At 41.7% G+C, this 27209-nt stretch overlaps 1 protein-coding gene across 1 annotated transcript; it reads left to right on the forward strand.

The window, feature by feature from the left end:
* The first annotated feature begins 1231 nt into the window (after positions 1 to 1231).
* ANXA5 (annexin A5) lies at positions 1232 to 24645 on the forward strand. The gene is made up of 12 exons (XM_054065693.1): positions 1232 to 1379; positions 9294 to 9378; positions 10512 to 10606; positions 11421 to 11534; positions 13969 to 14059; positions 14957 to 15036; positions 15457 to 15513; positions 18171 to 18264; positions 20025 to 20120; positions 20644 to 20702; positions 22854 to 22976; positions 24083 to 24645. The coding sequence occupies exons 1-12, from the start codon at positions 1371 to 1373 to the stop codon at positions 24143 to 24145; spliced, it is 966 nt and encodes a 321-aa protein (XP_053921668.1). The 5' UTR covers positions 1232 to 1370; the 3' UTR covers positions 24146 to 24645.
* Positions 24646 to 27209: the final 2564 nt, after the last annotated feature.

The following is a 27209-nucleotide window of genomic DNA, read 5'->3' on the forward strand; positions in this document are numbered from 1 at the left end:
TTCTAACACACAGCTGGATTTTATTTGTATGGGTGAGGGAGCAAGTCTGCAGCTTTAGAGGAAAATGGTAGTTGAATAGCCATGCAGACTGCATCCTCATTGGTGTCCCAAACTGGATAAGCCTTCTCTGTACCCGGGTCAGTGAAATGGTCCTGCTCGAAGATGTTGATAAGTTGGAAGTATCACTCAAAATGCTTACCATACCGATAGAGGCTCCTTATTAGGGAGTGCAGGGACAGGACAAGAGGGAATGGTTTTAAGCTGGAAGAAGGGAGAGTGAGATGAGACATCAATCAGGAAGAAGTGTTTTCCTGTGAGAGTGGTGAGGCAGAGGTTGCCCAGAGAAATTGTGGAAGCCCCCTCACTGGAAGTGTTTAAGGTGAGTTCGGATGGAGTTTTGAGCAACCTGATCCAGTGGGCGATGGCCCTCCCCTTGGCAGGTTGATTGGAACTGGATTATCTTTAAGGTCCCTTCCAACCCAGACCATTCCATGATTCCATGAACTACAGCCACTACCTTCTGTGCCAACCTTGTGCTTATTTTGCTCACCTGGCTTGTGTGGAGCCTAATCAAAGACAGCTTATAAGTGCCTGTTTGAAACTGAGTAGTCTCATCTTTTAGGGGTGGGATATGATGCTCTTCAGATTCATGGGAACTATGTTTTTTTACTGATTTCACCAGGAGGGGGCTTGAGGACCCCTATATATCTGCAAATGTAACTTTTCCTTGCGCAGAATCATAGAATCGTGGAGGCTGGTAAAGACTTACAAGATGATCCAGTCCAACTGTCAGCCCAACACCACCGTGCCTATTGAACCATGTCCCCAAGTGCCACCTCTACACACTTTTTGAACCCCTCCAGGGACGGTGACTCCCCGACCGCCCTGGGCAGCCTCTGCCACTGCTTCACCGCTCTTTCAGTGAAGAACTTCTTCCTAATATCCAATTTAAACCTCCCTGGCGCAACTTGAGGCCATTTCCTCTCATCCCATCACTTGTTCCCTGGGAGAAGAGACCTGCACCCGCCTCACTACAACCTCCTTTCAGGGAGTTGTAGAAAGTGAGAAGGTCTCCCTTCAGCCTCCTCTTCTCTGGCTTGAACAGCCGCAGCTCCCTCAGCAGCTGTTTGAAAAGGAAAAAAGGGACTAGGAGGCAAGGAACTAAGCGCTCTGCTACGGGCAGAGGGAAGCGGAGGGGCCGGAGGGGGAGCTTTTCCCCGCTCTCCCTCCCGCCTCGCAGCCCGGGGTGGAGCTCCCGGGGCGCGCCGTGGCCGCTGCCCGCGCCGGGGCGGGGCGGGGCGGCCGCTGCCTTCACTGTGGCATCTGTCCCTGCAGGCGCGGACTCGGCCCCGGCTCGGAGCACCCTGAGGATGGCGAAGGTGAGGAGCGACCCCGGGAAGGGCTCCTGATTCCCGCAGCCGTGCCCGGGACACCCTGTCACTATACCCCCTTGCTCTTAATGTTTGCTCCCCCTTACTCTTGTTATTTGCCCCCTCTCTACTCTTGTTGTTTGCCCCCCCTTGCTCTTATTATTTGCCCCCCCCCTTTACTCTTATTATTTGGCCATCTTTACCCTTACTATTTGTCCTCCCTTGCTCTTATTACCTGCCTCCTCTGCTCGTTGTATTCACCCCCTTTGCTCTTTTATTCACACCACCCCTTGTTCTTTTATATTTGCCCCCTTGTTTTTTTTATATTCGCCCTCTCTTTACTCTTATTATTTGCCCCTCTACTCTTATTTGCCACCTCTTTACTCTTATTATTTGCCCTCCCTTGCTCTTCCTATTTGTCCTCACTTGTTCTTATTACTTGACTCCTCTGCTCTTTATATTCACCCCCTTTGCTCTTTTATTCACCCCTCCTTGTTCTTTTATATTTGCCCCCTTGTTTTTTTGTATTTGCCCTCTCTTTACTCTTATTTGCCCCTCTACTCTTATTTTCTGCCCCTTTACTCTTATTTGCCCCTCTACTCTTATTTTCCACCCCTTTACTCTTATTATTTGCCCCTCTACTCTTATTTTCCACCCCTTTACTCTTATTATTTGCCCCCCCCTTGCTCTTCTTATTTGTCCTCCCTTGCTCTTATTACTTGACTCCTCTGCCCCCCCCCCCCCCGTTGCTCTTTTATTCACACTCCCCTTGCTTTTTTATATTCGCCCCCTTGGTTTTTTTATATTTGCCCTCTTACTATTTGAACCCTTGCTCTTATTATTGTCTCCTCACTCTTATTCTTTGCCCCCTCACTTTTACTCCCCCCTGATTCCTTTTCATTCTCCCCACACTCAGCCCATCCCCACACCCGTGGGGACATGGAGAGGCAGAGGACGGGGAAGGCAGCTCATCATGTGAGGAACTTCTAGCACAACCCCCTTTTTTTTTTTTTCACCAGTTTCCACTGATTTAGCCAAGTTTTCAGCACCCTGTGTTTATATTGTGGCTGGGTGGAGGCAGTTTCCACTGGAGGAGTAAGGAAAAAACCATCCTGCTGTGGCCGTTCTCTGTGGAAGCTCAGCCTCACTTTTCCCATCCCAGCTTTTCCCTGTCTAACTAATTTTTCTGGAAGCATTACTGCTGTCCCACAGAACTTCATCCTTAGGAACTTATTCCTTACTCCATCTGGTATTATTTGTTTCCTTTGCAGCCCTTGTGTTGCTGTTGTTACATTCCAGCCTGGAAGAAGACTTGGAAAATGGGGCGGATTTCAGTATTTGTTTCTATAGTTGTATCAAATTCATTCACTCTGAGAAGTAAAACGAGTTGAATGGGAGTTTTGTGGCTTTGGGACTGTTGTAGGAAGTGAAAGCTATGGAGCTGTACGAGTGCCTTCACAAAGGTCAGGGTAATTGCACAGCAATTTAGTATTAGTTTCACTATTTTAACTTAATGAGCGCAGAGATTAGCGGTGTTTTAACACTCTTGTGAATAAGTATTCGTGTTTTGTCTGGACTTAGTTTTAAATCACAGAAAGCATACTTCACTTTAAAAAAAAAAATACAGTAGGGTTCCAATAAGGTAGTTTGGGTTTTTTTAGACTGACAGAGAGGGAATTTTTCTTACTTTAAATATCAGGCCTGGTTTGTAGGATGTAGCTTTGGAAAACAAGAACCCCGGCCCATCTCAGGACAGGACATCAAACCAGCCAGATCTATTTCAACAGCCTCTTATTATGGTGCATGTAGCATTGCTTACGGACTGGAGGGTAACTCCTCATTAGTGAAAACATGGAAGACTGCAGTTCTTTTGTCTATTCCACACAAACTTTAGTTCCTGAGCTTTGTAAAAGGAACATTTCACTCTTCACTAGTACAAACCAGTAACTTTTGGCTTCAGCTAGCAGATTTTCTGCTGCTTGAGGTAACGTGGGGCTGTGCTACCCATGGGGGCAGATGGTGGTAGGCTGAAGGCAGTGGAGTCGTGAGGTTCTGTACTAGGTGGGCCTCATCCTCCAATTTCCATGTTCAGAGGGCTGCTTTTCACTTCATTAGTGTTCTTGACATGTGCAATTGTGCAGCCATGAAAGACTAGGAGTGTTAAGACTTTGTAGCCTGAAATTTATTTTTTAAAAACAAAAAAAAAAAAAGAAGAAGAGTGAGCTCTGCCCCATTAGGAAAAATTTCTTCACTGAAACTGCTATCAAGCACTGGCAGAGACTGCCCAGGGAGGTGGTTGAATCCCCATCCCTGGAGGGATTTAAAAGATGGGTAGGTGAGATGCTCAGGCATATGACTTACGAGTGGACAGGTACAGTTGGACTTGATGATCTCAAAGGTCTTTTCCAACCACGTGATTATTTGATTCTATGAAATGTTGAGTGTTGATTAACAGTGGTTATTTATATGTATAACTAAAGATTCAGAGTACGAAAGAATGCTTAGCACAGTGTACAGAAGTCTAATTTAGTCTAGATATATCACCAGAGAATAAAACTTTTGAAGAAGGTATGTTATCTTTGGAGTCTGTCACTGAAGTATTTGTTCTTGCTCAGTTATGGGAAGAATATTTTTTTTCCAAAGACCTCAGGGATTTTGTGTGTTCCATGTCCAGCACAAAAGGGTTCATTCATTTTGTGGGAAAACTACAGCATGCTGTAATACACCGTGCAAGCTGATCTCTCCATGGCTGTGTTTATCCTCTTTCTTTGGAGGAACACTGCTTTCTTAGCAAGCTGCCTTTTCCCATACTTCTGCGTGTGTGGTGGCCTTTGTTAACACGTAGGTGTGATCTCTTCCCACTTGTTGAATTGGCTGCTCTGTTAATAATGCCCCACATTTGCTAATTTAGAAATCTGGAAAGAAACCACAAGAATATCCTCTGATTGCTAGTTGTGGATTGGTCTGCTCTGAGCTGCTACTCCCAAACGTTTCCCTGAATGTGAAGTTGGATGCATTTTGTGTATCTGTCTGTAAACTGCCAGGAAAGGGTTGCTTGCTGGTAAAGGCGTGGCTGTGCTCTATATTCAGAGTTCCTGTTCTGCCCACGTCCACATGTGACTGGGAGCACAGGAATGGTATTGCCAACTCCAGTAGTGCTCCAGAGAATTATGTCTCATTTCAGAGTACAAACGCTTCTTCAGAACTGTGTCCTAAGCAGCTCTTTGACTTTGTTGGATTACTTGTGAGGACAGGTTCTTTGACTGTTGTTGCAAGGGCCCCTGCATAGCTTCCTGCATTGCTGTTGCTTGTTCTTCTTCCTCCCTCCGACCCTCTCTTTCCTTTTTTTGGTTTTCTTTCTCTCCTCCCTGTCTCATGTACTGACTCAGAGTTCAACACAGATGTTGTGTAATTCCCTTTTTTCTCAGAAGTTTAAATTCAGTGGGGCAGATGTGAGTATAGTCTGCTGACCAGAGCTTGCTCCTTCCATTTAAATGGACAATCTGAAGCAGAGGGGTGTTTTGTAGAGGTGTCTTTATAGCATTTGCATAAGCTCTGTGCCTATATTCACCCACTCACAATGTATTTTGCATCCTGCTCACCTTGAAATTTTGGTAGGGATGTAATGAAGGAATGATGTATTTCTTACAGGATGGTAGTTCTAAAGCACAATTTGGACTGGGATCTCTGTGTGACCTTCAGTGGCTATAAAGGCTTTTGACTTACTATAATAGCTGTGTTGTGCTTTGTATGCAAGATGCCTATTCTTGTTTAGGAATCCTTAAGGCAGCCTTTCATTTATTCAAGCACATGACCTTCTCGGCTTTCTTCTGTCTTCTGAAAATAGCATACCTTCTCTGTTTGTCAACCTGTGCGCTGGAAAACATTCTCCATTTCTATTCTTACCACTCCACAGTTTTCCTGTGCCCTCTTGTAAACAGATGGCTGCTTTAAAAAAGTCACAGACCACCTCCTCTGCGCTAGACACTTGCCTTTCCAGGGGCAAATTGTTGAGATGCTACTTTTGTCGTGGCAGAGCAGCCTCGGGAAAGGGGGTGGCTCTTCCTCTATGGGAAGTCTGACTGGTACGAATTCACTGTGAGTGGGTACAGAGCAAGGGTAGCTGGGAAGAAGTCTGAAGCAGTTCAAGTATGGTCTTTTGTTTGCTGATAACGGATGCTTTGTATTTAACAGTGGCCAAACATGGAATCTTGTGGGTGGGAGACGTTTTGTGTGCTTGCTGGGAAAAATTAAAAGGAACCTCATTAAGTGGCTGTTGTTGATCTTACAGATAATGCTGTTGCCAGGAAATGTGGCCTCATGACATCAAATTGTGAGACCAAGGTTGTCTGTTGGGAGAAGCTAATGAAGCTCTGAGCTGCTGATTGGAAACATCTCACCTGATGAGACTGTATCGTTTTCTCCTGTCTGCAAACTTTTGCTAGAGCAGAACAAAAAAATAACAGAGAGCACGCATTTCTTTGTTTAAAGGGGCATAGTTCTGAAGTAAAATCTCCTGCTTTATTTTTATTTTTCTTCCTTTTTTTTTTTTCATTTCTCTGCCTTACCTCTTTATGCTAATCTTGCATGCCTAGGGACTTAGTTGGTCTCTCTAATAGGTGTCTGGGGAAAATGGAAGCTTCTGTTTTGTGTATAATCGCAAACAGTGCTTGCGCTACGTGGTTGCTCAACAACAATCAGTGTATTGGGGAGTGTAGAAAGATAAGTGTGGTAACGTTTTGGCTGTTACAGTCTTGGGATTTTCTTTCTGTTGAGTTCTTGTGTGTTCTACTTATCTTTATATTTTACTGCACAATTGAGGGTGTTGCTATTTAGTAAGAGATTGCTCCAAATGACAAAAAGATTGATATCAAGGAAGGATTTGTGTTCTCCTTTTCATTGATGTGCTTTGGATTCTACTGGGTGGGAAACTTAATAAGCAAAACAAAATCCACCCATGAGGCTGTAGTGTAAGCTGCATTTATTTTGCACAAATAGCAAGGAGCATTCTTAGGGATACTAAAAATAAGATAATTTATTTACCTCTATAAAAAGCTAGGAAGTTTGCAAATAAGTGTTTATAAATAGTTGTCTTTCAGTTCATCGTTTTTCATATTAGGTCAGGATGGCGTAGCAGTTGTGATGCTCTGATCCATCTGCAAGAATCAGTTTGTTTTGATGAAGTTCAAACTCTCCTTAATGTTGAAACAGTAGCTGAGCTGTCTGATAAATGAGTGTCTAGCTTTTGTCAGAAACTCTTCTCTTGTGGATCTATTATTTTGTAAGAAGTGTCTGACTCATGGCTTCTATTTCCAACGTTCTGTGGCTGAAAGTTGACAGCAGCGGCTCAGACAGTGGTGGTGGTTTAGAAGAGGTGCTTGCCCTCTCTTTCTGTGGCCAAAAGGTGCCATGTTTGGGAAAGAAGAGGCAGCTCTGTCCTTCATGGACTGAGTTGATTACCACTGCAGAGCTTTCTTCCATTGCCTACCAAGTTTGCAAGTTAGAAATGGACTGGAATGTCTAAAGTGGCTGCTGCTGGGCAGTGGGATGTTTAAGATGGGTTTGTGGTTGTTAAATGTGGTGTTCCCAAGGGTTTCCTGCGATACCCTGATTGCTGGACCACTCTGCAGTGCTCTAAAAAATGAGATGAATAGATTTCTGATGTGAAAGTTAGAGATGGCTAGATGCTTGTGTCATTGTCACATCTGCCCACAAGTGGCTTCTGAAGACAGACTGTAGGTGGATTGGGGCCCACAGAGCTGTATCCGATCTTTGTGTTCTATTATCAGCCCCTGTTGTGGTTGTGTTCTGTTTGGACCAGCGGATAGTGTCAAAGGCAGCAGAGGTAGCTGGAGATTTTGCTGTTACGGCCACTGTCATCGTGGTACCCAAGTGACGTGGATTTTTATTGCGCTGGATGGCAGAGTGGCAGCAATATTTCTGGTTTACAGCCTAGGTGCAGCTCAAGTGCTGATTGAGGGCAATTGTAGCAGCTACGTAGCCAAAATCCAGTAAATGCCGTGCGTCACGGGAATACCTGGAATGCAAATGGCACCCAGACATCAAGAAAACTCTTTCAGACTACAGCTGCAGCAGAAGTGTATGAGGCTTGGGGAAAAAGAGTTGCAAAAGGGTGGTTCTTAGTTGACAAAAGTGAGAAGGATGGTGTAGGGACGGATTTAATCTGGCCTTTAATGTTCACACTTACGTTCTAAGCCCCCCACAGAGGAATGTTGTGCCATTGCCACAAGGGTTGGGAATTGTGAAGGGGAATTCCACTTGCTTATAACAAGATAAGCAGAGAAAAACTTTAACTTACAGATCAATAACTGCTTCCTGTGAGACCTGATGATCATTAGTCATGTCCAGAGGAGAACTGCGGTAGTTCTATAATATTATTTATCTTAAGATGGTATGAAACAAACCGGCAGGAAATACAGTTTCAAATAACCCCACATTGTCTGGTGTTGTAATAAGGGAGGAGGAGGAAAACAGAGGCTTTTCAGTCTTTATCTGTTTTACCAAATAAAATTCTAGTTATAAAATTGCAGCTCAAATCCTTGAGTTTTTTTCATGATAGCCTTTGGAATTAGCTAGGAAAGTGGCAATAAGTATATACTACTGTGTCTAAATTTGAAGTCCTGCCTAAAAACATGCTTGTAATGGGAAAAGCAGAACGCTTCAGGAGAATTGTCCTGCCACTGAAGTGTGCCGGATACTGGAATGCATCTAAGGGGAAGTTCGTTGTTGCAATTAAACACAGTAATACTTTGTTATGATCTGCTGAAATACCAGAGAAGTAAACCTAGCTTAATGCTGCCTCTGCCATGGGAGGGGTAGGAATTCTCTGATGGCAATAACACACAGGTGCTGGAGCTTCAGGGCAGTCTGGTTAGGGCTCGCAGGCTCTTTTCTCCCAGTGCTCTTCTGGCTGACCGTTCTTGGATGAGTACATTAGCTTGAAACCGAAGCACCATGCATCTGAAATTGCTGACCTGAGGCTGTATTGCAGAAGCCAGATGGCTTTGATGCTTGTGGAAAAATCTGGTGCCAGTCTCAGTAGGTGTCTTGGCACTTCCCTTTGTGCTTTTTCTTGAGAGTGGAAAAATGCCCTGCCTGTACGGATTACTGCTTTTGTACAGTGATGCTTACAAGAAATTTCCCTTCTTCAACTGTTAGAAAAACCTCCTTGTTCCCAAAACCCAGGTGTTTCCCCTTTTGGTCCTTGCTTGACTTTTATAGTTTCTAAAGTAGCTACTGTGCTATATACATATAGGCTCTTGAACTGTCATGCTTAAATAAGGACAAGACTTCTTCATAAGGCTGATGAATATCCTTTCTTGTTTGACCCAAAGAGAAAGTCCCTGAAGAGCCATGTTCCATGGAAACCTAGTGGTTTTTATTTGTGTTTGGACAGACTGATCTTTTATCCTTATGTTGAAGCTGTTATTTCTTTTTAGCCGTAAACTACTGTGAGAAATGTAGCTGAATTGCTTGACTAAAAAGTTGCTTATGTCAAAAGAAACATGATGAAAAATTGAAAGCCATTGCAGACTTTAGTAGGTCATAAGTGATTTGTGCAATTAGTTTCCCAAATTACTTTAACAAATGATAATTTCTTGGTTGTTTTCCTGCATTCAGGCTCCAGTGTTGTAAATAGCAATCCTGCAAACTGCCGTTGTGTAAATATACCTGAACTTAAGTGATGTTCTGCTGGGTAAAACCCAAGTTGTGAGTTTCTAGTGAGCTGTGTTTAAAAACCCACAGACTGTTATTTAGTCAGAGACTTGCAAGAAAAATGCTATTATCTTTTTGGTTGTGGATTCAAATTTAGTCTGAGTTAATGTATGAAGAACTGAAAGATGCTGCCTTCTATTTCATGGCTTTTTCCCTTTTCCCCCATCCCCTTTTTCCACTCTTTAGTACACCAGAGGCACCGTAACAGCCTTTTCTCCTTTTGATGCCAGAGCTGATGCAGAAGCTCTTCGTAAGGCCATGAAGGGAATGGGTAAGTATAATTCACTTTACAAAAAGGAAGGAGTTCTCACTCCTTTGAAACCGTCCTTTCTGAGCTCATTTTTTTTATATTCGGGTGTGTGTCTACATGCCATGGAATGACAGCCTCAGCACTGCACGAGTCTGGGCGTGTCCTGGGGTTGACTGTGCTGCTCTCAAGGATGTTAATTTTTAGATTAGCTTAAGGGAGAAAAGGCAGTTTGCACATTCCCTATTAAAAATTGATATTCCATAGGCTTCTTTGCACACAGAGTTTAACTGCACAATAAACTGGACTGTGGATTTACAGGCAGCAACTGTGGGGAGTTCTGACAGTATAGTAGGAGCTCTGTGCTTGGAAAATGTGTGACATCTCTCTTGGTATGAAGGTGCATAAGCACATTACAGTTACTATGAGCATACAGCGTATAAATGTGGACTAACAGGTGGTCTGCAAACTCAGTGTAGCTTTCTGCCCCGAAATTTCGCTGTGAGAACAAATCTTGTCTCGCTGGCTTTGCTGGCTTTTTTTTTGAAGCAGCCTGTCAGAGGAAGCATGAGGAGAGGAAGAAGGAAAATGGGATACACGTAACTACTGGCAAATTCAGTAGGGCTAGTTAAGATGCTGTGCTGTCTTGCAAAATATTGTATATAAAATGGATAATACCTCCACACTTCTGTCCTTTGAGTTGTTTGGGGTTAGCAGACTGAGTTTTGCTGGGAGTTGGCAGGTTGTTTATTCTAAAGTGGCTCCCTTGGTGAGCCCGACGGCAACGCTTCTCTGCAGAAGACAGTCTGGGAGTCAGCAGATTGTTTTTTGGAAAGTAAATCCCTTGGTGAGCCCGAAGGCAAGGCCCACATGTAGAATACAGGCTGTGACTAACTGTTATAGCTGATGCCTGGTGTGCTGGGAGCAGTGTCTGGAGCAGAGCCTGGTGGAGAGCAAGCAACTTAAATCCTCCAGCCGTAATTTTGTAGAACACCAAACCTGGCAGCTCAGCTTGGGGTTTGGTTATGTTTGTTATTTAAATGTGTCTTGCTGTTCATCCATAGACCGTTATTTTCAAAGCATCTTTCATTGCCTTTTGAGTTTGTGCCACTGCAGTTTAGAGTATATTTGTAACTCTTTGTTCTTTCTAACTTCAGGGACTGATGAAGAAACTATTCTGAACATCCTTATCAGCAGAAACAATGCTCAGCGTCAAGAAATTGCAGCTGCCTTTAAAACCTTATTTGGCAGGGTGAGAAGAAGAAAAACACCTCTAGAAATGAGCTGAATGTGACCTATGGTGATGATGATTTAAAACCTTGAGGCACATTCATTGTGCTCCCTGTAAAAGGTTCCTTCGAAGAAAATCTAGTTTTGCTTCTGTGTTCCCCACCCTGCCATATCCTGACTTGCTAACTAGGTTAGAATATTACTTTTAGGTTAGCACAAAGAAATTATTTTTGTGTAATGCAGCCCAGTATGTCTTAGATGGGGATTTGTACATAAGCTCCTGTAGTTTCCTGTTAGTATGCTTCTAGTACTGATCTCTTTCTTGATATGGAAGGATCTATCCAATTTTTTGATACAAGGTCTGGAATGTAAGGTGGTAGTGAGGAAAGAATTTCCTAGAGCTAGAAAATGTGACAGAAATAAAGCAACCTAGTACCATAGGAGAGATCAAAATCAAATATATTGATAGAAAAAGCCATAAGTGAGTTCAAAGTGAAGACAGCTTGTTTCTTTCTTCCAGTGCTGTTGGATCCCTTAGTATTTTTTCTGGGTAAACTTTGTTTCAAATAGCGTGTGCAAGGAACAACTGGGGTTTAAAAACTTTCTATATTGGAAAAAAGAAAAAGTCACAGTCTGTTTCAGTTTTCCAAATGCCCTTGTATCGTTTTTTCCTTCCTTCTTTGGCTACATTTGTTTCAGTTCAGTTACCAATTGAGACTAGGAATAGTCCCGATAGTATCTGATGTGTCTCCAGAGTATTCTGGCTAGCGGACACTCACGCTCCCATTTAAAATGGTTGCGCCTTGTTCATTATGGCACTGTTCTTTCTGCTTTAGGATCTGGTGGATGACCTGAAATCTGAACTTACCGGCAAATTTGAAACCTTGATGGTATCTTTGATGAGACCAGCTTACATTTTTGATGCTCATGCGCTGAAGCATGCCATCAAGGTAAGAGAAGGGAGGGAAGGGAATTAATACATTATATGGGATGTTTGTTGAACTTTTGGTTTCTTTAGGAATTAACTTCTTATTGGAAAGGGTAATACTAATAGAAGTAGCCTTTTTTCCTTCTTTAATTAGCAATGTTTTGCTAACACCTGCTATTATCACTAACGCCATGGTTTTGCTTTGTCTTTTAGTCATCCTAATAGCTCATTAGAGGTAGTTTCTGGATCTGGTTTGTATAATGTTTTATGTGAAATTATTTTCATGAGGAACTATGTAATCTTAAGAGAACGATTTTGCTGTAAATGCAGATTAAAATCTACATAGCATAGGACTCATTACTTCTGATTTAATTACAATGAATAGATGTGCATATTGCTCTTAAATACTTTTTGCTGCTAAAGTGCAGTGCTCAAGTACAGTGGACACTAGATTTTTCTGCTGTGAGCCGCCTAGGTATTATAGCTGTACAGATAGGCTGCAAATTAGTTAAAGGCCTTTCATATAAGTGTGGTTTTGTTTGTGTGTCTCTTCTGGACTGTTACATGAGCTAAGAAAGTGTTTTGCCTCTGATGGATTGAAGTGCAACTCTACAATTGATGGGCTGGTGTACTTGTATAAAGTGGTATCCACCAAAATTGTAGGCGGCAATTATCTGTGTTATTGAACGTGTTCTAAAAGCTGCTCCAGTAATAGAGAGGGAAGAGCTGATAGCCTTGACAGTGTTACCTTTCTAACATCTTTAGCTGAATGCATTTAGTGCCTTTCTGGGAAGGCCAGATAAACCACTTACAATCTGTATGTGTAGATATTTTAGTGTGTTTTCTTCCATGTGGGCCTGTTTCCCCCACCTATCACACCTGTCTGATACCATCAGCCTGTGGAAATCCAGGAATTGGAAGTCTACGGATTGTTTGCAGAACCTGTTGATTAAAGTAGAGGACATTGAACTTGACTAGTGTCAGGTAGTGCTTGGCTGGGTGACACTTGCACGTCAGCTCCCAAGACCCTTGATGACAAAATGGTTAATATGTAGGCTTTAGTCAACTGTGTAGCTAGTGATCATGAACCCATGACCCAGCAAACAGCGTCTTGGGCAACAGAAACTTTAATCCTGGCCATTTTCTCTAATGCCTTTCTATGCACTGGGGGGAGGGGAGGCAGCACCTGGCAAAGGAACTGCTAAAGGCCTTGTTGACTAAAAGGAAAAAAAACGTATTCCCAAGCTCCTCTTGTTGACTTAGGAGTCAAAGACTGACAGGGCAATGATGGAACAGCTGGGTGTAGGAGGGAAAATAGAGATAGTGAAACAAGAGTGGTTTTGTTCTTGTCACTTAGAAGAAATGATGTTAAACATAAGATCGTAGCATTTCAGGGCATGTGTCTGCACAGGAAAAGATGTCAATACTAGCTGCGGTTCAGCTAAGGTGGATAACCACAGTAAAGAAGATGCGACAGCAGAGACCGATGCAAGATAACAGCTCAGCAAGGAGCATCAAGTCTGTGCTGAAGATTGTCCTGTCAATTTTCGCTGCTGCTGCTTAGATTAGAACTAATATAACTGTGCCTGCCTCACTTATTGAGTAGCCACGTCCTGGAAATAATCTATATTTTGAAAATGATTACATGTAACCTGGCAGATTTGTTTTTTGGATACCTTTGTATGCAGTTGAATATCTTTGTAGGTAGTGAGTATTGGGATTTTCCTTACAGAAGAGGGTGTAAATAACACACTGAAGCGAAAAATACACAGTATTGTATTTCAGCATTGCTTTTGTGAGATGACTTCTTTGGAAGTGTAAAGATCAATGGCTTATTCTTACAGACAGAGTAGACTCAGAGTTGTGGAAACAAGATACTGGCTTGGGTTTTGTAAATTTTATCCTTGTGAAAATGAAGAGAACCCATTGTGCCTGCTGTAATTAGAGTGCAGCAGCTTAGACTATCTGGGTTAGCGATTCTGTTGTAGAATGTGTTTGTTTGCAGTGGAAGAGAGAGTTAGTTTAGTATAGCACAATTCATAGAAGGGTGAAGATCATTTCTGGGTGGTTCTGTTTATCTGCATACTAGTTGATGGAAAACATTACAGAACCAGCTAAGATGGAAACTGTTACTCTGGTCATTTACTTACCTTGATGCCATTGACTTCAGTAGAACTGAAACATATCTGGGTGCCCTTGAACATTGAAGGATTCGTCTGAATCCTGCAGCGATGACCCTATTTAAAGGCAACGAGCTTTTTTAAGTGTTGGGTTGGTTTTGAAAACAGTCATGCTGGAAGTAGAAAAAATTTTTTCAAAACCCCCACAATATAACAGAGAGAATAAAATACTTTTTCTTTATTTGATCCAAGTGTATAATCTGATGCTTGCTTTTGATTGTCAAAGGGGATGCTTGTTATCCTTCTGTTATTCCATCAACTGATTTATACTTGCAGGGGGCAGGAACCAATGAGAAGGTGTTGACTGAAATTCTTGCCTCCAGAACACCTGCGGAAGTGCAGAATATTAAACAGGTTTATCTGCAAGGTAAAGTTCCATATAAAATATATAGTTCTAGGGTCTCCATTCAATTCTCTTAGTATGATTTTAGCTCATTTTTCAAGTCAAGTCTGTCTATGAACTGATGGATGTGCCCATTAAGTGGGAATTCCTTCTGCCGTGCTGCAAAGCTTCTTATTGAAACAAACTAGAGTTTGAATTGTAAACTGAAATAGTTTTTATTTCAGGGCTATGACTGCAGTTATGGTGTTTTGTGCTTTGTAGTTAGAAAATGCCTTGAATTAATTCTCTCTTTCACACATTATTTTCATTCATTTGAACTGAAATGAGTGGAGGGAAGGGGAGGGTTGTAATTGGAAACCAGAAAACTGATGCCATATTAAAAAACAGAGTGTTTTTTTTTGCCTTTTACTCAACGTTCTGTTCAAATGCATTTGCACTAAAGCAGGTGCAGCTTTTTGGTGTCCACAAGACTATGTGCTTTTACCTTGTGGTTGTTGGGTTGTTTTTTTAAGGCAGTGTTAAATTCAACACATCTCTTTTACCTCTATGCAGATTCCTGACACAAAAGAAATACTCATGTATTAATAAAGTTTGAGGCAAAACTGAGAGTCTCCAAGGGAAAAAAATATTGTTCCTAGGCTTTTCTAGGTTCACAGTTGTTGCACAGTTGTGAGACTGCCATATTTTAGCTTAACTCCAGATCTGAACGCTCCTCAGTTTCTTAAAGAGCTCAGTCTATGCTTGTCTCTTTTGAGATAACGTTTGGTTTTAAGTGGAAGCAGAATGTCCTAATTGTTTGAGCTGTTTCTGATAAATGATTCTACAAGCTGTGAGTCAAATTGACTTCTTGCATTCCCTTGCTTTCTCCTCAAATATTGAGGAAGCCTGGTAAGGTGGTGAACAGGTATTGCTTTTTTGCAGAGTATGAGGCCAACTTGGAGGATAAGATCGTGGGAGAAACATCAGGCTATTTTCAGCGAATGCTGGTGGTTCTGCTGCAGGTTAGTATCTCTTTGTGTGCTGGCAAGTGTGGCTCACACCTGGTTTCTGTCCCATGTGCGCTTGTCACTTTTTGCTCACTAAGCTGGGATTCTGGATAGACCTGGTGATAAGCGGGGTTGATTCTGAAGCTGAGTCACTTCCCCTGGCTTGCAGGGTCAGTCTTTGAGCTCTGTTATGGGTCATTTCCACATCATGTTGAAAAACCTCTGTGGTGCTCATGGGTCTAGCAGAATGCCCGCTGTGTGATTTATTTCATAAAGACACATGCAAGCACAAGGGAAAAATAAGGTGATTTTGGAGAGGATGCATTAGGGGTTGACTTGTCACAGTAATTCTTACTGGCTCGGTATAACAGAGGAGTTGTTTTTTGATTCAACTTTTGATTCTTCTGTTTAACAACTTCAAAAATTTATCTTCAGGCAAACAGAGATCCCGACAGCGGAATTGATGAGGGTCTTGTTGAGAAGGATGCTCAGGTAGGTGAATGACTTGGGTTTTGGGGCATTTCTACAAGTTATCTTGCAAAGCATACAGCTAGAATACAAATGTGAGAGAGAAATTGTTAAGGTTCTTTCTGTGTTTCTTCATGCATTTTCCTGTTCTTTTATGAATTCTGGGCAACAGAAGTGTCAAATCCTGAAACACTGGCATGGACATTTTTGGCATTTCCACGATTCCGTGTAGAGCATGTCTTGTTTTGCTTATTACTTAGAGATGCTTGAATGCAATAGCGATTAGGTCACTGGGTTGCTGAGGCTTTGTGATGTCAAGATAGATACCCATTGCTGGAGAACTCGGAGATGTTAATGATTTGTTCCTTAATGTCTGACTTGAACTTCTCTCCGAATTCAGCCCTTACATATCATGTGTTGTAAACATGTCATAGTGAAAAGCTAATGCTATTGGGTGTGAGGGATGCCTCCACAAAGAATGAAATACTAAAAAGAGAAAATACACCAAGTATTCTGCTTTATTGTAACCAGATGACAGTCTTAAGAACTGTCTCTAAAGAGTTTCTGGGGACTCACATGCTGCCCTTGGCAAGTCTCGTCTAGGATGTTGTGATCACTAAACCTGGACAATAAAAGGAATCATAGAATGGTTGGGTTGGAAGGGACCTTAAAGGTTATCTAATTCCAACGCCTCTGCCGTGGGCAGAGACACCTCCTGCTAGAGCAGGTGGCTCAAGGCCTGCAGTAAATTGTCTTTGATGGAGTCTCTTGCTGGATGCTATTGGCTTTGTTGTTGGTTGTAGTCATGGTCAATATTTCAGCTTTTTGATTACAGAAGTCGTTTAACGCATGTTTATTCTCGGTTATTTCAGATAACTCTGGGCTAGATATCTTCCTCTCATAAATTGTCAGTTGAGATGAAAGAAAATAGATGGATTTGAGGTGGCAAGGAGGGAAAGCAGAATACCAGATCAATAAAACATTCTCCTGATAGCAGGACAAGATGGAGAGACAAACTGGCAAAATGTATTCTGTTGGCACAGGTTGATCCTTTCTTATGTAAATTCAGACAGCGTTGTTCTACTGGTATTAAAATTAATCCTTTGGAAACCAGAGCTTGAAAATCAGTGAGGCAAGTGTTTGAATTACATCCTTTCTTGCAGTTGTGTCAGCCTTGCCCTTAGCTGGGCTTATGTAATTGAAGAAACCCATGAACCCTCAGGCGTTGGTGGGTAGATTCCTTTTGGCCTCTCTAACTGATTTTAAATGAGCATCTAAATGTAGGAGGCGCGATACGTAGAGGTAGAAGAGACGTCCTGGCTTTCTAAATGGTCTCTGTGGTTTGTCATGTACACTTGGCTTCAGCTGAGACCCAAACAGAGAATTGTTTTATCACATTTCTCTGTATTGATATCTTTACATTCAACTTCTAACATAGCTGGAATAGAGTTGCAGAATTTTCTAATCATCATTGCCAGGTACAGATGGTCAGAACTAAGGTGTGACTGCAAGTATAACGCTACTTGCTTCCTGATGTTTCTCTTGATTAATATGATGTTCTGGGAAGGATTTGAGATGTTAGAGAGCAGCCTTTTTTCCTCCGTGGTGAATTGTATGTATTTATTTTTTTTTGTCTGTGATTACTAAACATTAATTCAGAGCAGTTAGGGAATGGGCGTTCATGCCACGAGTTAGTATGAACATGCAAGGAGCTTGCAAGACTTCGTCAGGGCGTGTAGTGATAGGAAGAGGGCTAACGGTCTAAAGCAGAAAGAGAGGAGATTCAGATTAGGTTTTAGGAAGCATTTTTTTATCGTGAGGGTGGTGAGGCACTGGAACAGACAGGAAAGACACCTTCCTGGAGGTGTTCAAGGCCAGGTTGGATGGGACCTTGAGCAATCCGATCCAGTGGGAGGTGTCCCTGCCTATGGCAGGGGGCTTGGAACTGGATGATCTTTAAGGTCCTTTCCAACCCAAACCACTCTATGGTTCTGCGAATGCCTGAAGGAGAGGGTTTAATTTGGAAGAGATTTTGTGAATATCACTTTCTGTTTTTAAAGTTATGCTGTTGATGTGCATTGTTCTGCAATGCAGTGGCAAGACAGGTAAAACCAAGAGCTCACATAAAATTCCATTCACAACTTCTAGTGTCCCTTAAGAAATGCATTCCTGGCATTTCTAAATGCTGTGCTGGGACTTCACGTTTGTTGCTGGATGGAGAGTGCTGGTATTAATTTGAAGAGCTTAGCATATATTATTTGAAGTAAATATCCTTGCAATGCCTCAATGGCTTCCCACCACACACACTGTTTTGTATTCTGTACTACTAATAATAAAATAAGCACGCACCAGTCACAAATGTGTTGGGAATGGATTTTATCTCCTGCATTATCAGAGTTTCAGAAAACTTCAGACTTATGATAGGGACTGTGCACTTAGTCAGTTTTAGGACCTTAAACAGAATTACTCATGTAAATGCTTTCACAGTTGTCTTTAGAATTTATCACTTATTTCTTTCTAAAGTCAGTTCAGGACTTGGCAATTTGATTTAATTTTTTCCCCCCTCCAGCTATACATTGTTGGTAAGCTTAATGATCCTTAGGGTGAGACAAATAGAGCTTTTCAGCAGTGTGTAGACACATAGCAGATGCTGTTGTTTTGATCTCTTGAATTTACAACAGGTTTTGTTTAGAGCCGGGGAGCTAAAATGGGGAACAGATGAAGAACAGTTCATCACCATATTGGGAACCCGAAGCATTTCTCACTTAAGAAGAGGTAGGTGGTGTGGTTTTGTATGTGTGAAAACTTCTGCCTGAAGTCTCAGTGATACCCAGCTGGTGGTAGGAATGATAGAAAAGTTGTTTCTGTTATCGCATTTGTCAAGCCCAGAAATCTTTGACCACCTCTTCACTCTACTTAATACATTTAATTTGATTTCCTGTAATTCAGCCCCCCCCGACAGTGGTATCTCCTGCTTGAAGTAGCAGTGCAGGAGATGTGAGGGACAGCTGTGATGTTTCTTTCTGGATGCTTGCTTGGATGATGATTTTTTTTTTTCCCCTTTTGAAAGAGGTTATGGCATTAGAAGTGATGCTGACAATCTGTTATGAGTCACTACAATCTGGTGGAGGTCCAACCCTGAAAAGATCGACCCTTCTATACATTCATACTTTATTAGCTGTTAATAAAGAGGCAACTATTTTTTTCCCTACTCCTCACCCGTTACCAAGCTATTTAGGCCATTGGAAATAACAACCAGTAAGTTTTGCTTTGGTACTCCAATCTTTTTTATTGTTTTAAAAAAATCTTCGTATTTGGATTTTCAGACATAGTTTGATTTGTGATTTTGCTGTTCAATTTTCTTGCTATTGTTTGCATTAAAGTATTCCTAAAGTTTGTTTTGATGCACCCAACATTTAGTTAGCATGATAGAAATGTAAGATTTCATAGGAAAGTCAGGTCTTATGGATATTCATGAATACATACTTGAACAGTCTGCCAATAGGGCAGTTTGTTTGAAGTTGGGTACAATTTGATGCAGTAGCCCGGTGTAGACAAGGTCTTAGATTTAGGCTACATGATAGCTAGGCCCTTGGAAAAATAATTTCCTAAAAGTTCCTTTCCCTCTTCGCCCCACACATTTTCACTGGGTGTTTTCACAGAATAGTGAAGGTTGGAAGAGACCTCTGGAAATCATCGTTGAACCCTGCTTGAGCAGGGCTGCCTAGAGCAGGCTGCCCAGGATCATCTCCAGGTGGCGTTTGCGCACCTCCAAGAACTCCCCAACTTCCGTGGGCAACCTGTGCCAGTACTGACTCACCCACATGGGAAAGAAGTGTTTCCTGACGTTCTGACAGAGCCTCTTGTGCCTATTGCCTCTTGTTTTGGCGCTGGGCACCACTGAAAAGAGCCTGAATCCATCTTCTTTACACCCTCTCTTCACATATTTGTGCACATTGGTGAGATTCCCACTTGAGCCTTCACTTCTCCAGGCTGAACATTCCCAGCTTTCTTAGCCTTTCCTCATAGGATAGATACTCTGGTCCCTTACTCATCTTGGCAGTCCTTCGTTGGACTCATTTCAATTGCTCCATGTCTCTTTCATACTTGGAAGCCCAGAACTGGAGCCTGAACTCAGGGTGTAACTTCACCAGCACTGAGCAGAGAGGAAGGCTCCACCTCCCTTGACCCACTGGCAGCGTTCCTCCTAACGGAGCCCCCGGATACTATTTGCTGCCTTTGCCACGAGGGCACACTGCTACCTCATGTTCAACCTGGTGCCCACCAGGACTTCCAGCTCCAGCTGCTTTCCAGCTGGTCAGCCCCCAGCATGTGCTGGTGCCCGGGATTGTTCCGCCCCAGGTGAAGGAATGTGTTGTATAGTAGCAATCTCGTAGGAGATAGGTAGTTAAGATGGGACAGAGGGAAGAGTGAGCTCTGGATAATGCGATCCAGATGGCATTAACCTGGACTGAGGAGGATATTGGGAGAAATGCTGTCTGGACACGTGACTGAGCACACATTCTGTTTTGCAGTGTTTGACAAATACATGACTATTTCCGGCTTTCAAATTGAAGAGACCATTGACCGTGAAACTTCTGGTGATTTGGAGAAGCTGCTTTTGGCAGTTGGTAATTGTCTTAATAGATCTAGAACTGGGCTTTCTTGGTTTACTCCCAAGCCTCTTTAAATTGCAGTTGTTATAGGAAGTGGCATGAAAATGTGATTCCTTTTTAAAGTTAATCACTTTGGATCTATTTTTGGTTTTAGAGAATAGGCCTTTATTCCTTCTTTGATAGATGGGGAGTCTGGGGAGAAGTGGCTCAGAGGGTGGGGTGAACTGGAGTCTGTTTGGTCATGTGCACCTCTATCAGAAAGTGCCTTCATTTGTATTCCTGGCATCTTGTTTAAGTCCCAATAGATTTGTAACTGGGAGTAGAATTTGACTAGCAAGGTCTCCTTTCTATTAGAAATATATGGTGCATTCTGACTCCTAGATCCCCAAGAGTTGCAGCAGAGGAGCAGACTCACTGGTAGCTGTATCCTTAATTGTCCACACTGGAGGGAATGATCCAGTAACACATACCTTGTCTTGATGGTGAAAGATTCTGTGTTGAATAGTAGTCAGTAATTTAATCCTTTGCATTTTTCTAGTGAAATGCATCCGAAGTGTACCTGCCTATTTTGCTGAGACTCTGTATTATTCCATGAAGGTACGTACATGTTTTCCTTATGTCATTTTCTATCTTTCTTGACTACAATTCCTCCCCCTTTCACTTGCTCTTCATTTCTCTTCATTTCTTCTTTCACTGCTGGGATGCCACTAAGTATCTGCAAAAGGTTTGGGGAATGGAGATCTCGGAGAGGATATAAACAATTTAGAAGCTTTACCTAGAGTTCACTGTAAGTTTATCAGACCATAAATCTTTAACAGGAAATGTCAGTCTTATCAGCTGTTTTTGAACTTGATCTTGTTGCGCTGGAAAATGTCTGGGTAGATCCAGTGGGTACCTTCAGTAAAGTCTAAATAAAGACTATAGTGTCTTTAGGTGATGGAGATCTTGAAGAAGTAAAGATGATGAAAAACTAAATTGCAGATTTAGTGCTCTTTGTTTTGGAGATAAGTATTTACAAATTGAAGGTGTAGTATTTACATATTGAAGATGTAGTTAGCTTTGAAACACATGTTGATGACTGTCTGTCCCATTTTAAGAAGGAAAAGAAACTCGGAGAAAAAGGGAAAAGGCTGAAACAGCTGCAAAAGGTTGTGCAGGGAATCCCATCAGCGACACAGCTGTGTCTCTGTTAGCTTCACCTTCTCTTGGGTGGGAAGAGATAAGCAGAGAAAATGGTATTTTTAACTGACAGTAGCTAATATTAATTAAAACCAAGATAGGTAGTCACTTTCAGGCAAGATATCAGCTTCCCTGAAGAATTCCTCCCCTTCCCCTTGCTGAAAAGCGCTCAAGTATGTTTGTCACCACATGGTTGTGTTGATGAGGTGTCAGCAGGAGAATTAGTGAAAAGAGATGAAATGATAAATTAATTTTTAAAAGCTGCTTTACTGTTTTTATAAACATGAGTGTAAAATAAGGTTCAGGTGGAATATAAAAAAATATTATGCCAGCATGCTGAGCTGCATGAGGAGGAATTACATTTTCTTCTTTATTTGTCTATTAGTTTTCATTTTTTGAAGAATGCAATAGAAAAGCTTCTTCTTTTATAGAATCTCTTTTATGTTTCTTTCATGAGGGGCCTGATCAATGTCTGCTGCTGAGATCCCTGATTATTTTTTTAATATAAATAAAAGCCATTAAACACTTCAGATAGGAAAAATCATACATTATTTCTTTGGCAGAAGAGTTTGTCCTTCTAATTAATCAGTTTGGTATAACAAAGCTCTACAATGTGCCAAGTTTGCTTTTGCAATTACGTGGGGCAGAGCCTGGCTTGTATGACATTCTGATGTTGCATCCTACTCCACCGGACTCACGGCATAACTTTTGAGCAGTTTTAAGGGTATTTTTAGATGTAAACCAAGCACATTGCACCCAGTTGAAGGAGTGAGTGACCCTGGACTATAGGCTGAAGGTGATCGTGGGGGCTCTGCCAAGTCCTTCCTCAAGGTGCATTAGCAGGTCAGCATGTGAAAATCTGTATGGCTTCAGCTTGTGTGGAGTATGACTTGTCTGAGCAGGAGGGGGCAGGATGTTAGCCTGGCACAGCCTGCCAGCGCAGGAACTTAAAGTATTTAAAGCAATAAAGATGAATAAAAGAGTAGAACACGTTTGCGTGGTTGGCAGAGGTTTATGAAGTTTTCTTTCATCATAAACAGCTGGATAATTTGTGGAATGAGTTGCTCAGCCTGTGTGTTGCTGTAAGATGTTACGTGCTTTGTGCACGTGCTTTGGTCGTTGTTAGGATTTATGTACCCAGTACCAGAACCAGCTGCAGTTCTGCTGCCTCAGACTACATTGAAAAGGTGATTTGCATGTGATTCTGATCATGGTGAGCAGGTATTCAGCTGGGTAATCTTGGAATTGGATTATTTAAATTTATATCAGCATTCACAGTTGAAGCTTCTGAGATGAAACATGGAATAAAACAGTCTGACCATATGGCTTCATAGAAGTCCAGAGATTAGATTACCTTGCGTGCACTCTTCTCCACATTGCAGTGCGAATGTCCTGTGATACTGTCTCAAATATTCTCTGTTTTGGTATGGAAATGTACTGTGGGAGTGATTTGAGACACCTCTTGTTGTTTTTGATGCTTTCATGTTGCACTTCGGTTGTCTTTGTTTTGCTACAGCATCTGTCCAAAACAAACTCTTATTTTAATATTATTTAAATTTTTCTCTTTAGGGCGCTGGCACTGATGACGATACCCTGATCAGAGTCATGGTTTCAAGAAGTGAAATTGATCTGTTGGATATTAGACGAGAATTCAGAAAGAATTTTGCAAAATCATTGCATCACATGATTCAGGTAAAATTATGATTCTGATGTCAGAGAAGATGGGGGTGGTTGAGATGTCATTGATTATTTGGGCTGTGAGTAGAGCTGGACAGCACAGTGTGGTGGTTGGTGTGCTGTTTTGTGAAGTGCCACGTAGTCATTTAAGTGGAGGACACTTCCTATGAAAAGCCAAAGGTTTCTTTCCAGTGTTGACTAGGAGAGCAGATGTGGGTTTCAGAAATTACTGTTACTCATACGCCATTTTTAGCTCCTGCTTAATTTCCTGGTTTTTTGTCTGAATTCCTACTGATTTTCAGTGCTTTGGGTGATGGGGGGGATGCTACCTCCGGAGAAATAGTGTTATAGTTGAGAGCTGGAATTATCACGAAGTTGAACTTAAAATCTTGGGTTGTGGTGTGGAACCTTCTGCACCATTTCAAAGTGGAAAGCATTTCACTGTGGAATCTGAGTCATAATCTCCTTCAAGAGGACAGGAAGGAACAGGAGGAGAAAGAGCCAGCAAGAAATCCAGAGCCAGCTGTTGCTGGCAAGTTGAGACCAAAACGTTTTTTATTCCTAGGATTATTTTTATTATTATTATTTGAATTTTATTTTTTAATATTTTAATGCTTCTTTTTATGTTTGTCTGTTGTCATTCCTAACTTTATGCTCCCTGAATTAGGCTGAGTGGAGTTGCTTTGACAGCATCAGTGTGGCCCATACAGCTCTCCTGCTGAATTAGTAGCAGAGCTTCCCATTAGTTACAGGGAGCAATGCTGGGGCCTTTCTAAGTCGTGTGCACTTTCACATTTAAAAGTAATTGCTTTTGGTGCTGCTTTGGGTTTCTCCTTTGTTCAGACTTTCTCACTTGCAGACAGATGCATTCTAATGTGCAATGGGTAGCTCAGTCCTAGTAAGGCTTTTGGAGGCTTTTTGTGTTTCTGAAAGTCTGCCTGTGTAAATATAGGTCTAACATAAGAGACAGAGAATTTCCTTGCATCATTCCTAAGTGGAGACTCATCTAAGTGGATTTCCTGTGGGTGGGACAAATGTGTAATCAGAGTCCTCCTTGGCTGCTCCCTTTCTTCACATTTCTGTGGTTGTGACTCATGGTGACTGGTCTCTTATATTAACAGAAAGATACATCTGGGGACTACAGGAAAGCACTTCTGCTCCTCTGTGGTGGAGACGATGAGTAACGGTGACAGCGACACGAAGGATTTGTTGTACTCCAGCATTACAGCCGTTTAGTTAACATGTCTAGCTAAGTTTTTGTATCTTTATGCTTTGTGGCTCTTTGAATTTATACTAGTATTGCACTTAACTAAAAGTGAGCATGTTTGTTATCCAAGTGATAGCTAGTCCCTCTTCTTCCTGACATCCTAACTTCCAGGAATTTCAAGTGCCTTCTGTGAGTATGCGAGAGTTGTCTTTTTGGAAGATGAGTACAGAGCACAGAACTCAGTTCTTTGCAAGTACTTTACTGAAATAGGAAAAAAAATAATCATCTATTTCACTAATAATTTGAAGATTTTTTTTTTTTGCTTTTATTCCTTACATTTCCACTGAATGTTAAGCTAGCTCTAATATTGCAAATGAAGAAAAGATATCCTTTGTACGTAATATTTGAATGAATTTGCTGAACGTAATGCAAACAATCATTGGAAATCTAAAGGACCAATAAATTTTTTCCCTCTCAGCTCAGTTGTTTGTGGTTTTTAATGGGCAAAGACCTACTTTTCCTTTCATTTGATTCCGCTGCTTCAGATTGGTTTCCTACTATTATGTGGCCTTGTAAGTATATGTCATGTTTTCCATTTGTATGTCTTGATATCCGGTCTAGTACCCAGGTGCTGTGATGGTGATGCTGTTCAGTATAGTTGGAATATAAAGTTATTGGTATTTCCTGGGCATTGCATTCTCATTTTGCACTGCTTTGTCTTTTTCTTCTCCTAAGTTGAGGGAAGGAAGGAGAGCTGTTTGCACAGTGCCAGAGCAGAGCAGATACACAGCACTTGTAGGAGCAGTTGAAGATTTCTGGGATGGAAGGAGGCGAAGAAGGCATGGAAAGGCAGTGAATCCGTACTTCAGGGATCTTGGGTGAAAAGCAACTGGTTGCAGCACCACTCTTATCAGGTTAGCAGGGAGCAAAGCACAGTGTGAGAGAAGCACCAGTCTGTTATATTCACTGCCTTAAATTCACTGCTTTGGTTCATTGTTTGTGACTGGCTGAAAATTAAGTTGACGTGTGAAGGAGGATAAAGGGATTTCTGTTTCATGCATTAAAAGGTCTAAACACCATAGTTCTAAACTTAGTTTATCTGTTAGTCACATACGTCAGCTGTAGGAACTGCACATCTTAATTCTCCTGTTGAAACTGATTTTCACAGATTATTAAGGGCCTTTAAACTTTCATATTGAATACATGTAAAGTTTTGATTTTTTTTTTTATATTCTAATTCTGAATTAATACTGTCATGATCTCTTTCTAATGAGCATTTGCTTTCCAGTGGAAAATATGAAAGCTCTTTTTATAAGCAAGTATGTTAACTAAAGCCTAATCTACTCTTCCTGGACAGTTTACTGAATTGCCCATGTCATTGCTGTGTGTGGGAAAGGCTGTGGGTGTGGTTTACATCTCCCCCACAGTTTAAACTGATCTAATGATGCTGCTGGGGTCGTGCCAAGCCCTCTTCTTCAGCCTACATGTTCCCAGATATCCTGTGTGTTGGTACCGAGGCTCATCTGACCCTTTGGGTGCACAAATCCAGGGCTCTGGACTGGCAGAATCCAACCATGCAGCCTGTGCTCTCAGTGAGGCATCTGGTAAGGGCGACTGCTGGTGGAGAGAAAGGACGGGAATGTGTGTGGGGTGAAAGGGGGATGGCACTCAAGCTGAGTTGCTCTGGATTCGTGTCTGCTGTCACAAAACTGAGTCTCAGAGTGTTAGCAAAGGTATTCTTCAAATTGCGTTCCACAGGTACAATCCCAAATTAAGAAATTTAGGTTGGATGTCAAGTGAAAGGTGGTGCTTGAAATTGGATTGCATGAATCTCATGACTGTCCTTAATCATAACATATCCTCTTGCACTTTCATCTGTCTGTGAGGGGGCAGAATCCAGATGTAGAGAAACTATTAAAGTTAAACCACAGGTACCTAAAATGTATTTGAGACTGTATATCTGAGCAGTTTCTATGGTTTGCTGCTGTACCAGTTACGAACGCAGTCTGTCTGTATTGGGTTTCCAAGCTCAACAGGGTGGTACCCTATAGTGTTTAGCAAGATGATCAAATGTTTTCCAAGAAACATGATCTAATGTCAAGCAGTAATATTTTTATTTAGATCTTTAGGTGTTTGGCAGAAGAAAAAAAACTGCTATGCGTTTAGATTTTGTTTACTTATCTTTCCTGGGATTAGTTTTCAGGATTTGTTAGTTTTACTTTGTCAAGTCTTTCACAAAATGTGTTTGTGCAAAGGGTGTTAATTTGCAGATACTCATCCTTGAATAACGTGGACCAGCTGCACATGCCACGGGCTTAACATGAACACTGCTGAGAAATATCTTGTGAAGACAAAGTTTTCTGTTTTGAAGTTTGTTGTTGTTGTTTAGTGACTTCATTTTTACCAAGGTAAAATCATGCACAAAATAATAGTTGGTGAGCAGCTAAGAAAATGGCTGTGGGAGACCTGGTCTTCCTGGAGACATCTGCCTAGAGGTAGTTGTCTTCCTTGTCTGTATGCTTATTGACTTCTCCAAAAGATTGAATAGATGGCAAGACTTTTCCCAAAAGTTGTGCGGATTCTTCTGCAGTTTATCTCACGTATCGTGCTCACTCCTGATGTTCATTATTGTGTTTTCTATGCCTTTGGTCACTGTCAGAAGTACTGCTCTGTAGCTTCACCCCTGTAGATGCCTCTGCAGCCTTTGCTAAGGTGCCACATTTGCTGCTTTCTACAGCCCTGGAGATCAGACACTACATTTAATTTTTCAGCTTCTTTCAGTTTCTTTAGAATTTTTAAGGAAGTAGTATTTTGCCTCCTGACTGATCCTTTGGTAGATTTTTGTTGTGGATTTTCAATCTATGCTTGAAACGCATCCTTCAGTCTGTGCCATGTAAAGAAGGCTCCTGCTGTGTTTCCCTCACAGAAGAATCCGTGATGACTGTCTCGCATGTGAAGCGATTCCAGTACAGGTTGACCGTCATCACAAACTTAAATTGAAGATCTAAATTACTGCTAGAATTTATCAATAAGATCTCTGA

Source organism: Cuculus canorus, chromosome 4 (genome assembly GCF_017976375.1).
Source record: "Cuculus canorus isolate bCucCan1 chromosome 4, bCucCan1.pri, whole genome shotgun sequence".
In the NCBI taxonomy this organism is placed as follows: Eukaryota; Metazoa; Chordata; class Aves; order Cuculiformes; family Cuculidae; genus Cuculus; species Cuculus canorus.